Source organism: Vicugna pacos, chromosome 13 (assembly GCF_048564905.1).
Source record: "Vicugna pacos chromosome 13, VicPac4, whole genome shotgun sequence".
Lineage (NCBI taxonomy): Eukaryota > Metazoa > Chordata > Mammalia > Artiodactyla > Camelidae > Vicugna > Vicugna pacos.
The window spans coordinates 19,843,979-19,862,670 of NC_132999.1; the positions used below are offsets into that span (position 1 = coordinate 19,843,979).

At 37.9% G+C, this 18,692-nt stretch overlaps 1 protein-coding gene across 10 annotated transcripts in view; it reads right to left on the bottom strand.

The window, feature by feature from the left end:
* Positions 1-4,807: 4,807 nt before the first annotated feature.
* The window catches only part of UBE2U (ubiquitin conjugating enzyme E2 U), a 48,587-nt gene continuing 34,702 nt past the window's right edge, over positions 4,808-18,692 (bottom strand). For 5 of the 10 annotated variants that reach the window (XM_072975765.1, XM_072975759.1, XM_072975757.1 and 2 more), the window contains 2 exons: positions 8,474-8,568; positions 4,808-5,139 (listed from right to left, as the gene is read on the bottom strand). In XM_072975765.1, the coding sequence (XP_072831866.1) occupies positions 4,958-5,139; positions 8,474-8,568 (277 nt within the window). In that variant the 3' untranslated portion in view covers positions 4,808-4,957. Of the gene's footprint in view, positions 5,140-8,473; positions 8,569-14,515; positions 14,677-18,692 lie in introns of those variants that run through there. The other 5 variants (XM_072975760.1, XM_072975761.1, XM_072975762.1 and 2 more) reach the window with 5 other exon arrangements.

Below are 18,692 nucleotides of genomic sequence, written 5' to 3' on the forward strand. Positions count from 1 at the left end.
ACAGTAATCAAAACAGCATGATATTGGTACAAAAACAGACATATGAATCAATGGAACAGATTAGAGAGCCCAGAAATGAACCCACAAACTTTTGGTTAATCTTTGACAAAGGAGGCAAGAACATACACTGGAGTAAAGACAGTCTCTTCAACAAATGGTGTTGGGATAACTGGACAGCTGTATGTAAATAAATGAAGTTAGAATACTCCCCCACACTGTACACAAAAATAAACTCAAAATGGCTTGAAGACTTGAACATAAGACAAGACACTATAAACCTCTTAGAAGAAAACACAGGCAAAACAGTATCTGACATAAATCTTAGCAATGTTCTTCTAGGGCAGTCTACTCAGTCAATAGAAATAAAAGCAAAAATAAACAAATGGGACCTAATTAAACTTATAAGCTTTTGCATAGCAAAGGAAACCATAAGCAAAATGAAAAGACAACCTATGGAATGGGAGAAAATATTTGCAAAAGATGAGACTGACAAGGGCTTAATTTCCAGAATATATAAACAGCTTATACAACTTAATAATACAAAACAAACAACCCATTGCAAAAATGTGCAGAAGACCTAAACAAGCAATTCTCCAATGAATATATACCAATGGTCAATAGACACATGAAAAAATGCTCAATATCACTAATTATCAGAGAAATGCAAATCAAAACTACAATGAGGTATCACCTCACACCAGTCAGAATGGCCAGCATTCAGAAGTCCACAAATGACAAATCTGGAGAGGCGGTGGAGAAAGGGGAATCCTCCTACACCTGGTGGGAATGTAGTTTGGTGCAGCCACTATGGAAAACAGCACGGAGATTCCTCAAAATACTAAAAATAGACTTACTATATGATTCGGCAATTCCACTCCTGGGCATATACCCAGAGGGGACTTTAATTTTAAAAGATACATGCACCGCAATGTTCGTAGCAGCACTTTTTACAATAGTTAACTCCCAACTTAACCCTTCCCACCTCCTTCCCTCCCTGGTAACCATAAGTTTGTTTTCTATGTCTGGAAACAACCTAAATGTCCATTGACAGATGACTGGATAAAGAAGTTGTGGTATATTAATACAATGAAATACTACTCAGCCATAAAAAAGAATAAAATAATGCCATTTGCAGCAACATGGATGGAACTGGAGATCATCATTCTCAGTGAAATAAGCCAGAAAGAGAAAGAAAAATACCATATGGTATCACTTATATGTGGAATGCTAAAAAAGAAAAAGACAAATGAACTTACTTACAAAACGGAAACAGACTCACAGACATAGAAAAGAAACATGGTTATGGGTGGAGGAAATGGGTGGGAAGAGATAAACTGGGAGTTTGAGATTTGCAGATACTAATTACTATATATAAAACAGACAACTTTATAGCACAGGGAACTATATTCAATATCTTATAGTAACCTATAATGAAAAAATATGAAAACAAATATATGTATGCATATGTATGACCGAAACATTATGCTGTATACCAGAAATTGACACAACGTTATAAACTGACTATACTTCAGTTTAGAAAAAGTAATAGAATTGAAAAAGATATACCATGTTAATAGTAATCACAAGAAAACGGGAGTGGCTATATGAAGCAAAACTGATAGACCAGATGGAAGAAATAGATTAATCCACAGTTAGAGAGTTTAACATGCCTCTCTCAAGTTGATAACAAGCAGACAGAAAATCAGTGAAGATATAGAAAACTTGAACAGCACAATCAACCAACTTGACCTAAATGACATTTATAGAACTATCTACTCAACAGTAGCAGAATATATATGTTTTTCAAATGTACAGGGAACATTTGCCAAGATAGATCATACTGTGGGCCATTAAACAAGTATCAGTAAATTTTAAAGGATTCACATCATACACAGCATGTTCTCTTTTCACATGGAATTATAGTAGAAATCAGTAGAAAGACCTCTGGAAAACCTCCAAATATATGGAAAGTAAATAAAACACTGTAAAATAATACATGGGTCAAAGAAGAATCTAAAAGGAAATTAGAAGTATTTTGCATCGAATGAAATTGAAAATATAGCACATAAAAATTAATGGTAAGCTGCCAAAGCAGTGCTTAGAGGGAAATGTGTGCTGAGGAATTCCTATGTGAGAAAAGAAGGAAGGTCTCAAATCAGTGACCTCAGTTTCCATCTCAACAAATTAAGGGGGGGGGGGAAAGTAAATTAAACCCAAAGCAAGCAGAAGACAGGAAATAATAAATATTATAGTAGAAATCAGTAAAATAGAAAACAATAGAGAATATAAATTAGACCAAAAGCTAGTTCTTTGAGATCAATAAAATTGATAACTTCCTAGCCAGACTGAGAAGGACAAAAGGCAGAAGATGTAAGTGACATAACTAGAGTTTGCAGATATGAAAAGGACAATAAGGGAATACTACTAATTACTCTATGCTAAAAAATTAGACTCCGTTGATGAAATGGATAAATTACATGAAAGACGCAAACTACCAAAGGCCACTCAAGAAGAAATGGATAATCAAAATAGCCATAAAGCCTTTAAAAAAATTAATTGTAATTAAATGACATCTCACAAAGAAAACTCTAGGCCCAAATGGCTACACAGGTGAATCATACCAAATACAGAAATAATACCAATTCTGCAAGAACTCTTCCAGAAAATTAAAAAGTAGGGAATTCTTCCCAATTCATTCTATAAGGCTAGCATTACTTTGATATTAAACCTAGACACAAGGACATTTGAAGAGAACTATAGCTGATTTCCCTGAAGTAAAAATTCTGAACAAAATATTAACAAATCAAATCAAGAACAAATAAAAGGACAGTATACCACGACCAAGTGGAATTTACCCTAGGAACGCAAAGTTAGCTGAATTGTTTTTAAACCAATGTAATTTACGATATTAATAAAAAGAAAAATCACATGCTTATCTCAGTAGACACAGAAAAAGCATCTGACAAAGTCCAACTTCCATACGCAACACATGGACAACTGAAAGTTACAAAAGCACCGATGAGCTATGAGAGAAGACCCAAATAAAGAAGAATTCACGAGTGGGAAGACAGTATAATTAAGATGTCAGTTCTCTCCAAAAGACCCATAGATTCACTGTAATCTCAATAAAAAATCTTCACATGATTTTTTGTAGAAATTGATGAGCTTATTCTAAAATTCATATAGAAATGTAAAATGCCTAGAATAGCCAAAACAGTTTTTTAAAAAACTAAGAAAACTAGAGGTCTAACATTAACTTATTTTAAGATACATAATAAAATCATACCAATCAAGACAATACAGTATTGATGTAAAGATATTCAAGTCAGCGGATCCGAGAGTCCAGAAATTGGCCTACGTATATATGGATAACTGATTTTTGACAAAGGTACAAAGATAATTCAGTGGAGAAAGGATAGTATTTTGAACAAATGGCGAAAGAACAAAGAGAGAGAGCACAGGAGGGAGGGAGGAGGAAGGAACACATGTCCAGCTGTGATCTGTTTTTTGTACCGTATACAAAAATGAACTCAAAATGGAGCTTGGACCTAAATGTAAAACCTAAAACTGTAAAATTTCCACAAGAAATAATAAGAGAAAATCTTTGTGACTATGGGGGTTAGGCAAGAGTTTCTTAGATACAACACCAAAAGCAAAGTCTACAAAAGAAAAAATAATTTTGTTGGACTTTATCAAAATTGAAAACTTCTGCTCTTTGAAGACCCTCTTAAGATAATGAAAAAACAAGTGGCAGAGTAGTGACTAGTTTGAAAATTATAAATTTGTAAATCATTTATCTGTTAAAGGACTTGTATCCAGAATATATAAAGAACTCTCAAAACTTAGTAACAGGAAAAAAAAAAAACCTAATAAAAAATGGGTGAAAGATTTGGACAGATATTTCATCAGAGAAGATATAAGGATGGCAAATAAGCACACGAAAGATGCCTGTCATCATAGTCTTTGCGGAAATGCAGATTAAAACAATGAGATACCAATACACAGTTTTTGAAATAACTGACATTTAAAAGACTGAACAGAGCAAGTGTTGGCCAGGATGTAGAGGAACTAGGACTCTCATACACTGCTCGTGGGAATGTCAAATAGTAAAATCTCTTTGAAAAATAGTTGGCCATTTCTTAAAAACTTATATGATCCAGGTATTTCAATTCTAGGTATTTACCCAAGCAGTACAAGCAGAAGATAGATTTTATTGTGCATTGGCTGCAAACGTGAAATGAAGAAATAAAGAGAGGAAATGATAGATTACAATTAATAAATCTGACTGAGAAAATATGGATGACACAGTGTTGAGGGAAGTGGAAACGCAGGGTCAAAGGTGGAGACATAGTTGAGAACAAGAGAGACCCAAGCATATTTGCAGGTTGGGGTAACACAGGAGACAGAGGGGGAGAAAATGAAGATATGAAAATATGAGGGGAAGGTTGGTTAAGGTTGAAGATACAGCAGAGCATGTGTTCTGGGAGAAAACAGAAGAGGAACACTGGTGGGCTGGACAGGTGACATCCCACCCCTTGATTATGGAGGAAACAAGACGCTACATTAGGCAGATGTAGATAAATGTACAGATCCCCTACTTGGGTTAATGTCCAGCCTCTAGAGCTCCCGAGTGCTCCCCTCCTACACCAGTCTCTTCCTGACCCACATCCTGCCTGTAAAAATGCGCAACCAGCAGCCGAAAGCTCTGGGTATAACACCATTGATTGGAACACCACAATGAGCAGCGCTACTTGGCTAATGTAAGGTCAAACGGTGAAGGAGAGCTCAAAAAATTCAAGGCAACATATTCACTGATTTGCACTTATATTTCTAATTTGTTCTTGAAGTGAGAGATGAGACTAATTTGGAAAAAAAAAAGGAATCCCAGTTCTTCCAAGTTGTTCCATGAAGCTGAGCTGTGAGGCTGTTTAGTTTTTAAAATCCTGAAGCATTAGGCTTAATCTTCTAAAGCATTTGTATCAAGAGTGTTGGTCCAGGCGACCAGACTTGCCACTTCTTCTTCCCATGGCTCATTTGTGTTAACATCATCTGGTAAAACTTTTCTCTTCTGCCGCTCCTTTATGACACTCATCTTTGTGACAGTATTTGTTTCAGCTTGTGAATCAGAAAAAGTTTGAGCTATAATGGGAAATATGAAACACAGAAATTTAATAGACATGGCAGGCAAAACAATAGAAAGGGTCCCCACACTTGCAGCAGAATGCCTATGTCATCTAACTGAATGCAAGTAAACTTTTTAAAGTTTTTAAAACTTTCAAACTTTTTAAAACTTCTCAATTTCACATTTTGCAATTAACTTGTCATAAATCATTCTTTCCATTTTGGTCAATCTTTTTATGCTCATGTATTTACTGAGTCCCTGCTAAGTGCCAGTAGGTGTGTCAGGGAAAAGGTGTCCATGGGGGCCTCACAGCACAAGAATGGAATCGCTGTATCTACATGAAAAAAGAGTCGGACTTTGAAAGAGGAGGAGCAGTTTGCTAAACAGAGAAGGGCAAAGAAGGGAGAGGGGAGCACTTTAGATCGAGGACGTAGCACATACCAAAGGGCAGAGGTACAAGAGAACCTGGCAGTTTAGAGGTAATCAGAGTTGATGCTTCAGTATTTACACTCTGCCAGGTGCTGTGCTAAGCATGTGCTAATGTGTAAAATATAACTTAACTTAGACACAACCCTTGTGATGGGCAGGTATGATTATCCCTATTTTAAAAAGGAGGAAATTGAGACCGAGTAACCTGCAGTATTGCCCAAGGACATCCAGCTAATAATGATTAATCCCGGGTCCATCAGATCCCAGATCACTGTGTTACAGTGCATGGAGAGCTCAGTGGAGCTGGCTAGTTAGGTTGAGGCCAGATTAGGAGAGCCGCATATGTCACACAAATGAGTTACATCTTTACTGTACAGGTCTCGTAAACAGGGAATTAGATGGATTCTATTTTAAAAGAAGAATGTAGATACAGTATCTTTTTCTCAGTATTTCCACTCAGCGTGGGGAGCTTGCTTTCCAGGGATGACCCCTAGCTGGTGCTCTTGATATTCTGTTACCCCCACGATCCCAATGCACTCTCCTCCCTCTGCGTAACTACCGCCTCCAAATTCACTGCCCAGCTTGGGCTTCAGGGCAAATTCTGTTGGTCTCATATGTTCATTTCCCCAATTACATATCAAACGAACCTTGCAATATTCATTGTCTTCTAGTTGTGCTATAGACAAGGGTTATCAATGAATTATGCTCTTGGTCTCCTTGGTTTATGGAAAGATTTTTAGCAGAATTTGAGTTCAGGCAACTGCCATTATCCTATAAGAAGCCTGAGGTCTCCCATGATTGAAATTTTATTTTTATACTTTAATATGAATTTCTAGCTTTCCTTAATTTAAAACTAAATTCTGTCCTTCCCTTTATTTTGTTCTATTTTCTATGAACATATCATTGATGGGTTAACTCCAGTTCTTTCTAACCATGTTGGAGCTCTTCTGAATTCATACGTTTTTGGTCATGAGAAACACAGAGCCCAATTCAAACCAGTTTAAACAACAGAGAAATCTCTTATCTCACAGGAGAGGAAGATCAGAGGGAGGGCAGGATTAATGGTTACGGTGACACAACAGCGTCATTCAGGACAATCCTGCCAAGTTCTCCCCACTGCTCTGCTTTGCCATCTTCGGTGCTATTTTCATCTTTCAGAGTCACAGCAAGAGAGATGCGGCCATTCTAGGACTCATATCAGACATGGCAACATCCAGAAGAAAAAGGGGTCTTCCCTCTAGGGGCTCATTATTAAGAGTAGGACAACTACATCCTGAAGACCCTAGTGTATTTCCTCCCAGGCTGGATTGTCACATCCCACTCTGAAACTAGTCCCTGCACGGGAAATGGGATTACCACCATTGGCCAACACCAGTTGTTGGAGTGGAATGAATGTTCAGAGTCGATGACCTTAACCATTTGCCCTCATTTCCTGCTGTTAAACAAAACAAAACAAAACAAACACAAAACTCCTAGGAAGCATAAAAAGAAATCCTGGCTAGATTAGAAGAGCATAATGCAAACCAAATAAAAAATGTTTCCTCATGACATAGAAAAAAATAAATATTATTTTGAACTTTTCCCCTCCAGAAAATCTTAAGTATTATAAATCCCTCTGAGAAACCCTGGATTTGCCAGTTGGAATCAATACTATGTTAAAGTAAGTAACGGAAACACAAATTCTATTGCTTTATGGTTTGCGTGCCTTTCTTGGGATGGATCCTAAAAACTCTGCTTCTTGGAATTGTTTTCTAATCTTAAAATAATTTAATGTGTGGAGATATTAAAATGTGTTATGATGGGTGGGCTCTGATTATTGCCAAATGGTTTACTTCCATTCGTGTCTGTATCCATCTGAGTTCAGTTAGGAAAACAGAGCCACCACAAGTAACAGGAGAGTGAGGGGTTTAATACATGAAACAGGGATTAAACGTGCAGGGCTATAGATGGAGAGCTGGAAGAACGGTCGGCACCTCCACTAGCCTGATGCACTGATGCGGGCAGGAAGACCAGGAGTGCACGGGGTACAAGGAGCTGCACACACTTAGCCACCCCGAGTGGGACAAACGCGAGGTCACGGAGAAGCTGTGAAGCCATCACAGCTGTAAAGAGAGAGTCTGTGAAGGGTTGCATGGAACCGCTGTGTCTGAGGAAGCTGCCATATATGATACACACAGCTTCTCAAGGACAATGCCCACCCCCCGTACCCCCGATATCACAGAGGAGATTTTTCCCATTGGCAAGATATGACACGCTAACTCTCCGCAAAAGGGAAGCAGGAAGGTCATTCCTTTCCTAGTTGAGTCCTGTTTCTCTTTGGTATCCTGTATAAGCTTACTCTTGCTACGTAATAAACAAGCACAAGATCTCAGGGACATCTCAGCAAGCAGCTGTTTAGGTCGCACACCAGCTGGTCAGCTGAGGGCTGGCTTATCTGGGTTGGGGATGGCCGGGAAGCCGGGCCGGGAAGCTCGGTGACCAGAGGGCTAGTCCAGGCACGTCCTTGTGATGATGGCAGAAGTGAAAAAGAGCAAGCCACATTGCACAAACGCTTCCCAAACCCTGAGCACATCACAGCCACTAAAATTCCACTGTTTAGTGTTTTGTTTAGTTTTGCTGCACTTACACATTTTAAAACTTAGCCTTAGATTTTCAAAGTGTATACTCACTTATTAAAGGCTACAAAGTTTTAAAGTATAAATGATTCTTTTTCTTTTTCCTAAAGCTCCAATTCTTAACTAAGTCATTTACTGAATTTATTTTGTTAGTCAGAAAGAGTGAAAGTAAATTTAAAAGGAGAACACAAGAGTAGGCCTCATATATTTAAACTTCCCTGAATGGAACAAAAATTTAAATTTATGACTATGACTAGTATTTTAGCTCTAAACACGAAGTGAAACAAACAGGTTGAACTCAATTTACTTGGCGTTGTGCAGTGATAACGTCTTTCAGCTGGATAACCGGCTTTGTAAGGCCTTTTCTTTTCCCTGGCAAGCCGAGCCATGGCAGCCGTGTACCTAGAACAATGAAAAGAAGAAGTTCTCTAACTTCCCAAATGCATCCTGGGAGGTGTACATTACTTTTGAGAAAAGTAAGGCAAACAAATCAAATCAGTCAAGCAGAGCAATGGACTTTGGATATCTGCGCCGTTCTGAGTACAGACTAGTGCGATGGTAAACTGAACTATTCCAACACGTGTTTCCCAACAGCATAGGACTCAGGAAAGTGAACACATACGGCGTCAGATGAGTACTTTAAGAGTAATAAAAACATCATTTGGTTTAGCAAGGTATGTTAGCTTCCCAGGGCCACCATGACAAATGACCACAAGCATGGTGACTTAGTAACAGAAGTTTAACCTCTCACGGTTCTGGAGGATAAAGTCTGGAGTCAAGGGCTGTGCTTCCTCTGAAGGCTTTAGGCGAGAATCCTTCTTTGCCTCTTCCTAGCCTCTGCTGGCTCCGAGCAATCCTTGGAGTTCCTCGGCTTGTAGCTTCCTCGCGCCGATCTCCTCCTTTGCCACCACATGGCCTTCTTCCCTGGTCTCTGTCCTCGCTTCTTCTTCTAAGGACACCAGGCACTGGATGTAGGGCCCACCTTAGTGTAGGCCCCATGTAGATGAAGATGTAGCTTCATCTTAGCTAATTATATCTCCAAAGGCCCTATTTCAAAATGAAGTCACATTCGGAGGTTCTGCATGGTCATGAATTTTGAGGAACACTTCAACCCACTTAGACTGAGGAACAATTCTATCAGAAAAACTCACGGCATATCCTGGGAAAAACCGCCACCTGGCAGGATACCTCAAGGAGCCCGTCAAGTGACCACATCACTTCCTTAGGGAAGGAGTCCATACATGGAAATGAAAATTTTTACAAAAATTTCTTTTGGGGATGACTAAATGTTTTTCTTAAATACATTATGACAAGAAAACTTTCGGTGGAAATAGGGTTTATTGTCATTGAAATTAAGTGGAATAGAAATGCTTTTGTCCCACAAGCGTACCTCACTTACACAATACTGCTGAAAAGTTTGTTCATTTGAAAAATATTCATTGAGCACCTACCAACCTTGTGCCAGGTGCTGATCTAGGAACTAATGGTGCAGGAAGAACAAGACAGACAGGTTCCTGGCCCCATCAAGAGGAGACAAAAATGAACAAATGCAAAAAATCAAGATAAATCAGTAGTGATATGCACTATGATGAAAATAAAACCTGCAATAAAATGTTGCAGGGAAGGACTGAGAGCAGACATCCTCGCCTTGTTCCTGACATTAGGGGCAAAATATTCAGTCTTTTATCAATATCACATGCACTGGCTGTAGTATTTTCACAGATGCGCTTTATCAGATTGAGGCACTTCCTTCCTATTTTTAATTTACTGAGAGCTTTTTTCAAAGTCAGGATGATGAAATTTTCTTCACCTGTTGCAATGATCAGACGGTTCTTCTTTCTTATTCTATTTTACATTGTTCATATTTTTCAAATAGTAAACCAACGTTATATTCCCGGCATAAACTGCACCTCGTCATGTATAATTACCTTAATTATTTATTATAATCAATTGTGACCAAGTGGGTTTATACCAGGAATGTAACCTTGATTTAACATTTTGAGAAAAAATCAATATTCACAATGTTAAAACAATGTTTAAAATACACATATTTCCAAAATTTGCTAAATGTTTTTTCATCTCATGTATACGAGGTGTATTGATTTGTAGTTTTTTTGTTTGTTGGTTTTTGTTTTTCTTGTACTGTCTGGTTTTATCATCAAGGTAATGCTGACTTTACAACTTACATTGGGAAGTACTGCCTTCTCTTCTGTTTTCTGAGACACTTGGTGTACGTTGGTATTTTATTTTCCTTAAATGTCTGGAAAATTCTCTAGTGAAGCCAACTGGCCTTGGAGATGTCTTTGTGTGAAGGCTTTTAGCTATCAATTCAGTTCCTTTTTTGGACAGGATTACTCAGGTTATCCACCTTTTTTTAAGTGAGCCATGGTACGTGCTGTCTTTCAAGAAATTTATTTCATCTATGGGGTTGAATTGATTAATGTGAAAAAACTCCAGGTTAACTCTTTCTTTTAAACAGTTTAAAATTGTCATCCATTAGTTTTGGCTTGCAAGTTTTCAGACATGAAGTTACTGGCTGTTTTTTTTTTTTCTCCTGTTTCTCTACGCGTGCGTGTGTGCGTGCGTGCGTGCGTGCGTGTGTGTGTGTGTGTGTGTGTTTCTCCTTTACTGCTTTCAAGATTTTCCCCTTTATCACTAAGTTACAGCAATTTGGTTATGATGTGCCTTGGAACGGTTTCTTTATATTTCTGCTTCTTGGGATTTGAGTTTATACCTTTCATCAAATTTGGAAAATTTTCAGCCATAATTATTTCTTTACATTTTTTTCTGTTGATTTTTTTCTGGGACACTAATTACGTGTATCTTGTATCACTGAATATTGTCCCACAGCTCACGGAGGCTTTTCTTCTCTAGTCTTTTTTTCTTTCTATGCTTATTTTTAGGAGTTTATATGGCTGCATTTCCAAGTTCATGAGTTATTTCTTCTGCAGTACCTAATTTGCTGTTCTTTCCACACAGTATTTAAAACAGTTTTTATTTATTTTCCCTCTAGATGGTCCATTGGCCTTTTGTATATCTACCATTGCTCTTCATCACATTTATGATTTTCTTTGGACCCATCAATATATTTTCTAAGATGTATAGAACTTGCTTTAAGGTCCATAACTACTAGTTCTGTCAATCTCTTACTTCTGGATCTATTTATATTGAAAGATTTTTCTTTTGGTTATGAGTCACGTTTTCCTGCCTATTTGTATGACAGGAGATTTTTCATGAGATGCTGGACATTGTAAATTTTATGTTGCTGGGTGCTGAATTTTGTTATTTTCCTTTATATATGGTTGTCTATTGTGCTGGCATGAAGTTTAGTATCTTGCAAACCAGTCTGATATCTCCAATGTTTGTATTTAAGCTTCCATATGCGTCTAGAAGAGCACTTATTTGGAGATGAGTATTTCCCTACTACTAAGGTATGGCCCTATGAAGTCTCTGTCTCATGTCCTTTGACTTAAGAGTTGCCACTCTAACTAGCAGGAACCCAGACTATTTCTAGCCTTTGTGAGCCTTGTGTGAATGTCAAAGCAAACAAACAGAATCATTAGAATCTTATTTTCTTCAAGGCAAATATGACTTTAGAAAACAACACAACTTGATTTATACGTTTTCTCCCCCAATGATAAATCCTTGTCCTCAAAAAACTATACAGTATTGACATTTCCTTTTTCTTTCAAACATTTGCCTTTATAGAACTGAAAACACAAATTGTAAAAACAAAAATGTTCAAAGTGAGATTTAAATGACTATGGAGGAAGTTTAAGTTAAAAGAAAAACAAAAAACCCCAATGCTTGTTCATTTTAAATTCTCCTATCATTTTGGTGGCTCTGTAAGTTGCTACATGGTCTGGAGAAGCCACTCTACGTACACAACAAGCATCATAAAACTTACTGTATCTATGAATATATTAATATATAATATACATTATTATAAGTATCTATTAGTATATTATTATATTGTATATTAGATGCATACATCTAGTAATCTGACTTGTGGTAACATGTTCTAAGGGACCTTCTTGGCTTCCTTTTTATTTCTCCCTTCAGGTAAAATAGAATCTGATGTGCCTGTAGGGAACCATCGTCCTCCTCACTCTCACCCCTGCTCAGACCAAGGCCTAAGTCAATCCATGTGTCACATTTCTGTGGCCACAGGGAGTGGGAGGTATCGGGAGAAGGGAGATTGGGGGGTCAGTGGGGTAGATTGTTGGGGGGGGACGCAAGGGGGAGAGGGAGAGAGAGAAAGAGACAGAGAGGCCCCTCCCTCAAAAGAGTGTTCTACGTGGGAGCAGAACCAAAGGAGAGATTCTTTTAGGGGAAAAAAAAGCCCAGTATGTGTTTCTGAAGACAGATGTAGGGGAAGCAGTATTAAGCCACACTGTTTATAATACAGGAGGCTCCACCAGATTCTGTGCTACAATCAGAAACCCATGGTAAAACCTGGGGGCAACATTCTGAGAAACTGATGAAATAAATTACTTCCATAAGAGGGGAACAATTGTTAAAATGGCCATACTACCCAAGGCAACCTTAATGTGATCCCTATCAAATTACCCAGAACATTTTTCACAGGACTACAACAAACAATCCTAAAACTTATATGGAATCACAAAAGACCCAGAATGGCCAAAGCAATATTGAAGAAAAAGAACAAAGCTGGAGGAATAACTCCCCCAGATTTCAGACAATACTACAGAGCTACAGTAATCAAAACAGCATGGTATTGACATAAAAACAGACATAAGGCTCAATGGAATAGACTAGAGGCCCAGAAATAAACCCACAGGCCTGTGGTCAATTAATCTTAGACAAAGGAGGCAAGAACATACAATGGAGTAGACAGTCTCTTCAGCAAGTGGTGTTGGGAAAACTGGACAGCTGCATGTAAATCAGTGAAGTTAGAATACTCCCTCACTCCATACACAAAAATAACTCAAAATGGCTTAAAGACTTAAATATTAAGACAAGACACGATAAATCTCCTAGAAGAAAACGTAGGCAAAACATTCTCTGACATAATCTTAGCGATGTTCTCCTAGGGCAGTCTACCCAGGCAATAGAAATAAGAGCAAAAATGAACAAACATGACCTAATTAAACTCCTAAGCTTTTGCACAACAAAGGAAACCATAAGCAAAACAAAAAGACAACTATTGGAATGGGAGAAAATATTTGCCAAAGATGAGACTGACAAGGGCTTAATTTCCAGAGTATATAAACAGCTTATGTAACTTACTAATAACAAAAAACAAACAACCCAATCCAAAAATGGGAAGACTTAAACACGCAATTCTCCAATGATAACATACAAATGGCCAATAGGCACATAAAAATGCTCAATATCACTAATCATCAGAGAAATGCAAATCAAAATTATGAGGTATCACCTCACACCAGTCAGAATGGCCATCATGCAAAAGTTCACAAACGATAAATGCTGGAGAGGCTGTGGAGAAAGGGGAACCCTCCTACACTGCTAGTGGGAATGTAGTTTGGTGCAATCACTATGGAAAACAGTACGGAGATTCCTCAAAAAACTAAAAATAGACTTACCAAATGATCTAGCAATCTCACTTCTGAGTATATACCTGGAGGGAACTCTAATTCAAAAAGATACAGGCATCCCAATGTTCATAGCAGCACTATTTACAATAGCCAAGACATGGAAGCAACCTAAATGTCCATGGACAGATGACTGGATAAAGAAAATGTGGCTTATTTATACAATGGAATATAATCAGCCATGAAACAGAATAAAATAATGTTACTTGCAGCAACATGGATGGACCCAGAGATCGTCATTCTAAGTGAAGTAAGCCAGAAAGAGAAAGAAAAATACCATATGATATCACTCACATGTGGAATCTAAAAAAAAAAAAAAAAAGGAAGAAAAAAAAAGGACACTATGAACTTATCTACAAAACAGAAACAGAGTCACAGACATAGTAAACAATCTTACGGTTACTGGGGAAAAGGGGGTGGGAGGGGATAAATTTAGGAGTTTGAGATTTATAAATGTCAGCCACTATATATAAAAATAGATTTTTAAAAAGTTTCTTCTGTATAGTACAGGGAACTATGTTCAATATATTATAATAACCTTCATTGAAAAAAATGTGAAAATGAATGTATGTATGTATGTGCATGACTAGGACATTGTGCTGTTCATCAGAGACGGACACATTGTAACTGACTGTACTTCAATAAAAAATGCATAAGGGGGGAACAATAAAGAGTATTAAATTCATTTTTTAAAAAACAGTTGAAAGAACTGGGTGTGTTTATTCTGAAAAAGAGGAAATAAGGGGAAGTGGGTGAAAAACATGACTTATTTTCTGGGACTTAAAGGGCAAGTCCACAAAGCAGAAGAGGCTCACTTTTGTTGCTTCCAAGGACAGGTGGTGGTACTTTCTTTTCTGCCATAACAGCATCCTTTGAATCCTGTCCTCTACCCGTATCCAAATCCATGCCTGGATCCTCAGTGCCTGAGCTGATGCTTGATGCAACAGAAAAAAGGCACGGGTCATAGCATCTGGTAGGTCTGGAATTTCAACTCTGTTATTTACTGGAGTGTGTAACCTTAGGGAATTTGGTTTTTAACTTTTTCTGTACAACTTCTTGATAGAATGGAGGTAATTTCTCATTTTCTGTCTGGTTTTACAGACAAATGTAAAAGCACATGGTTGGTGTTTTATAAAAGTCTGTTAAATGAATGAAGGCAATCTGGAATGGCTGACTACCATAAGGTGTTAGATATAAGCTAGAAATAAGGACGATTAGAGCTGTCTGAAGATTCCTTGAAGTTACTGAGCTTCCTATCTCTAAAAACATTTAAGCAGAGACAAAGTTATTTTTAAAGGAATTTTCCTCTTTGACTAATTTTTTCCATGTCTATATTTTATTTTATTTTTTAATTGAAGTATAGTTAGTTACAATGTGTCAGTTTCTGATGTACAGCACAAAGTCCCAATCTCCGTGTCTATTTTAAAAGAGACAATTTCAATTTTCATTCTAATGCCTAGTCTCTCTTTCACCACAAGATGGCACTCAAGGTTTAATCTTTTGGGGAATAAAAAAGTATTCCTCCTTAAAAATGCATCAAATATATCATGTAAACCTACAAGAACAGTGTTTAACTTAATAACCCTGAAAGGACAGCACAAACATACACTAAGTTAATGTACTCAGCATAAATATTTTCTATGTAATTGGAGAAAAAGGAATCAAACATAGTTGTGGGAAAGGAAGATCATACATTTTTGTGAGTTAAAACACATACTCAAAAAAACCAGACACTATAGGAACTTAGAAATACTACATATTAACTCCTTAATTTAAAATACAGTACAACTAAGTCCAGAGTGTATTTTATAAGTAGAAGGAGGTTTTATGCAGGTATCTGATATAACAATGCTAACTATTTTATATAAGAGAGGAAATTTGTTTAATAATAGAATTTAAGATCTACCCCCCAAAACACAGAACTTCCACAAAAGGCGGACTTGATTTGTACTCACAGTTGGGCAGGCAGTATTCTTACATGTACTTGAAAAATTTAAGCTTTTAATAAGCACATATTAATAGGCAGATAGGGAATAATTTAGTTTTAGTCTTCAAAAACAGTATGTATTTATCAATAACTTTGGGCAAGATGGTTAATCTCTTTGTGCCTCAAGTTTCTCTTATTAGTAAACTGCAGATACATCTACCTCTGCTTTTCCAGAATTTTTGTAAAGAAACCAGTTGAAGAGGGAGGCCAGGAACCTTGTCATGAAGCTGTGTCTGTATAACAAGGAAAGTTTTAATTGGTTTGTTGTGTAGATTGGCTGTTTGTGGCTTCGAAGGAGGCCGACAGATACTCCTGTGGGTTCCACTTAGAGGTGTGTGTTTACCCTTAGAGGTATAACTGTTAACTCCACAGTGTGGCCAGTACTACATTAGGAAATGAAGGGAGGTGCCTGGCACACAGTAGGTGCTTCACCATGTCAGTTCTTGCTTCCTTTGTGCTTCAAAGTATAGACAAGAGCAGTATTCTTTTCTGAAGCTACATAGAGTGTAAAACTTCTCCAGAACTGATAACTTTTATTTAGATAACCTGAAGGCTGACAAAGCTTAGGTGACTGGCACGGTTCTTTCCGTTACCGCACAAGCAATCACTGGGTACAGTGTAGGATGTAAAAGTAGTGTTAGACGTGCTTAAGTAAGAACGGTCAGAACACAGAATACAAACTTGTGGTTGCCAAGGGGGCGGAGGGTGGGAAGGGATAGACTGGGATTTCAAAATTGTAGAATAGATAAACAAGATTACACTGTATAACACAGGGAAATATATACAAGATCTTATGGTAGCTCACGGAGAAAAAAATGTGACAATGAATGTATATGTGTTCACGTATAACTGAAAAATTGTGCTCTACACTGGAATTTGATACAACATTGTAAAATGATTATAAATTAATAAAAAATGTTAAAAAAAAGAATAAATTGAGTATGCTTAGTCTAGTATAGCAACTACAGAAAAAAAAATAAAAAAGAATGGTGAAGAATAGCTTGCACTGTTTTCTGAGTTTGTACCTTCCAATTTCTCCAGAGAAAATAAATATGAGCTCCTGATTAGGTTCTAGAGTCATATTCTTCCTCATGTCTCAGTAGGAATAAAGCATTTGCACGAATAGCCAAAAGACAGGCAGAGGAATAGGAAAGAAAAAAAGGCCTTAGAAATGAACACCAAAACAAATGATCCATTCATGAATATTTATGATCTGCTTATAATGACAATGGGTTAATGCTAACTGAAAACATGTGTAAAACTCCACAATTTGCATAAAATATTCATGACAAGTCATTTACATTTCCAGTTTTTAATCACCGTTCTATGACTATACCCTTAGAATTCCCAAAATATAACCATAATCTCTACATTAGAATGAGCCTTAATAGAAGTTCAGCACCTACATTTGATTTTTCTTAAAATTAACTGCCTTCACATTTAAGTCTCCTATTAAGTGGGGACACAGGGTAAGTGCGCATCATTCAACAAACACTAATTGAGTGCCTACTAGCTGCCAGGTACCAGGCTAAGTGCAGAGACCGCAAAGCTACAAGAATGGGCCTGCCCCTGCCACTCTGCAGACAGATGCATTTGCCCACCACAGGTGCTGAAAGAGACAGGAGCAGAGGGTTAGGGAAGGAGATGATGGGGGGACATGGAAGCCTGAGTCAAGGACCATTCCACAAAGACACATTTGAGCTGGACCTTTGTGCATCCTTGTGAAGCACTTTGCCAGACTGCAGAGATGACGGGACAGAGGAGGGGAAAGTTGAGCCTAATGAAGCTAAAATAAATGTGATCAGCGCTGTTTTCTTGTTTCTAGACTGAGAAAAGTTTACAATTTCTACATGGGTCTGGCTATTTTTATTCTCTGAAAGGTTGGAGGTCATAGGCTTCTTTCTCCCCCTTGGCTCAGGAACTAATATTTATTGAGTGTCCATATGCCAACCCCATGTGGTTTTACATACATGGTCTCATTGAAGAGATTAAATGCAAAACAACTCTGCAAGGTAGGTAGTACCCCCATTTAAGAGATAAGGAGACAAGCTCAGGGTGGTACGAGCTTCTCCAAGATCCATTGGACACCACAGCCTGTGCTTTTTCCCCATGTGGCCTCCAAAGAAAAATTTTCCACGTGAGAGTTGAACTAGGGCCACGGAAAGGAAAGCATGAATAACAGCGAACCTGGGGCACTTACTATGTGCCGGATACTGTTTGAAGTGTTTCACACGATTGTATTCATGCATTTAATCCTCACACTCTCCTTGGGAGGTAGGCAGGGTTTTTTACTGCCATTTCACCGATAAGGAAGCCGAGGGACAAAGCGGGCAGATGATGTGCCCAAGGTCACGGAGATGGTTCCCGGCAGAGCCCGAATTCACATCCAAACGGCCTGGCTCCGGTGTCCCTGAGCTTCAGGGCTCCACGTTCCACCTTTTAACTCAGACCGAGTCCTAACTTTAGACCACCAGCAAAGCCCCTGCTGGGAAAGATATCCCAGGCAGAAGGCACAAAGCGGTGAAAAGAGCTTATGTTCCCAAATAATAGTTTAAAAAAAAGAAAAAAGAAATTTCGTGTGGCTTTAGAATCGGGTCTTGATTGATGAGGGGAAGGGAGGACAGTAGGAGGAGGGATATGAGGCAGGACAGACAGGTCTCTTTTTCCTTAACGCCCTGCAGAGGAAAGATTCTCAATTTGCATTTTCTGATTTGTCTTTTTTTAATGAGAAATTTCAGCACAAGGCAAGCACTTTCAAATATTAAAAAACAGAGAGACGCAAATGGTATTATACTGCATGTTCATACAGACCAATCACTCACTTCCATGGATTCCCAAACATTTCCTACTTGGATCTCTATGAATTGACCATTTTATTATACCTCATGTATTTTGACGAACATGAGACTTTAAATAATTATTTGCAAAGAAGTTTATTCCACTATACTTTATATTTTTGCATG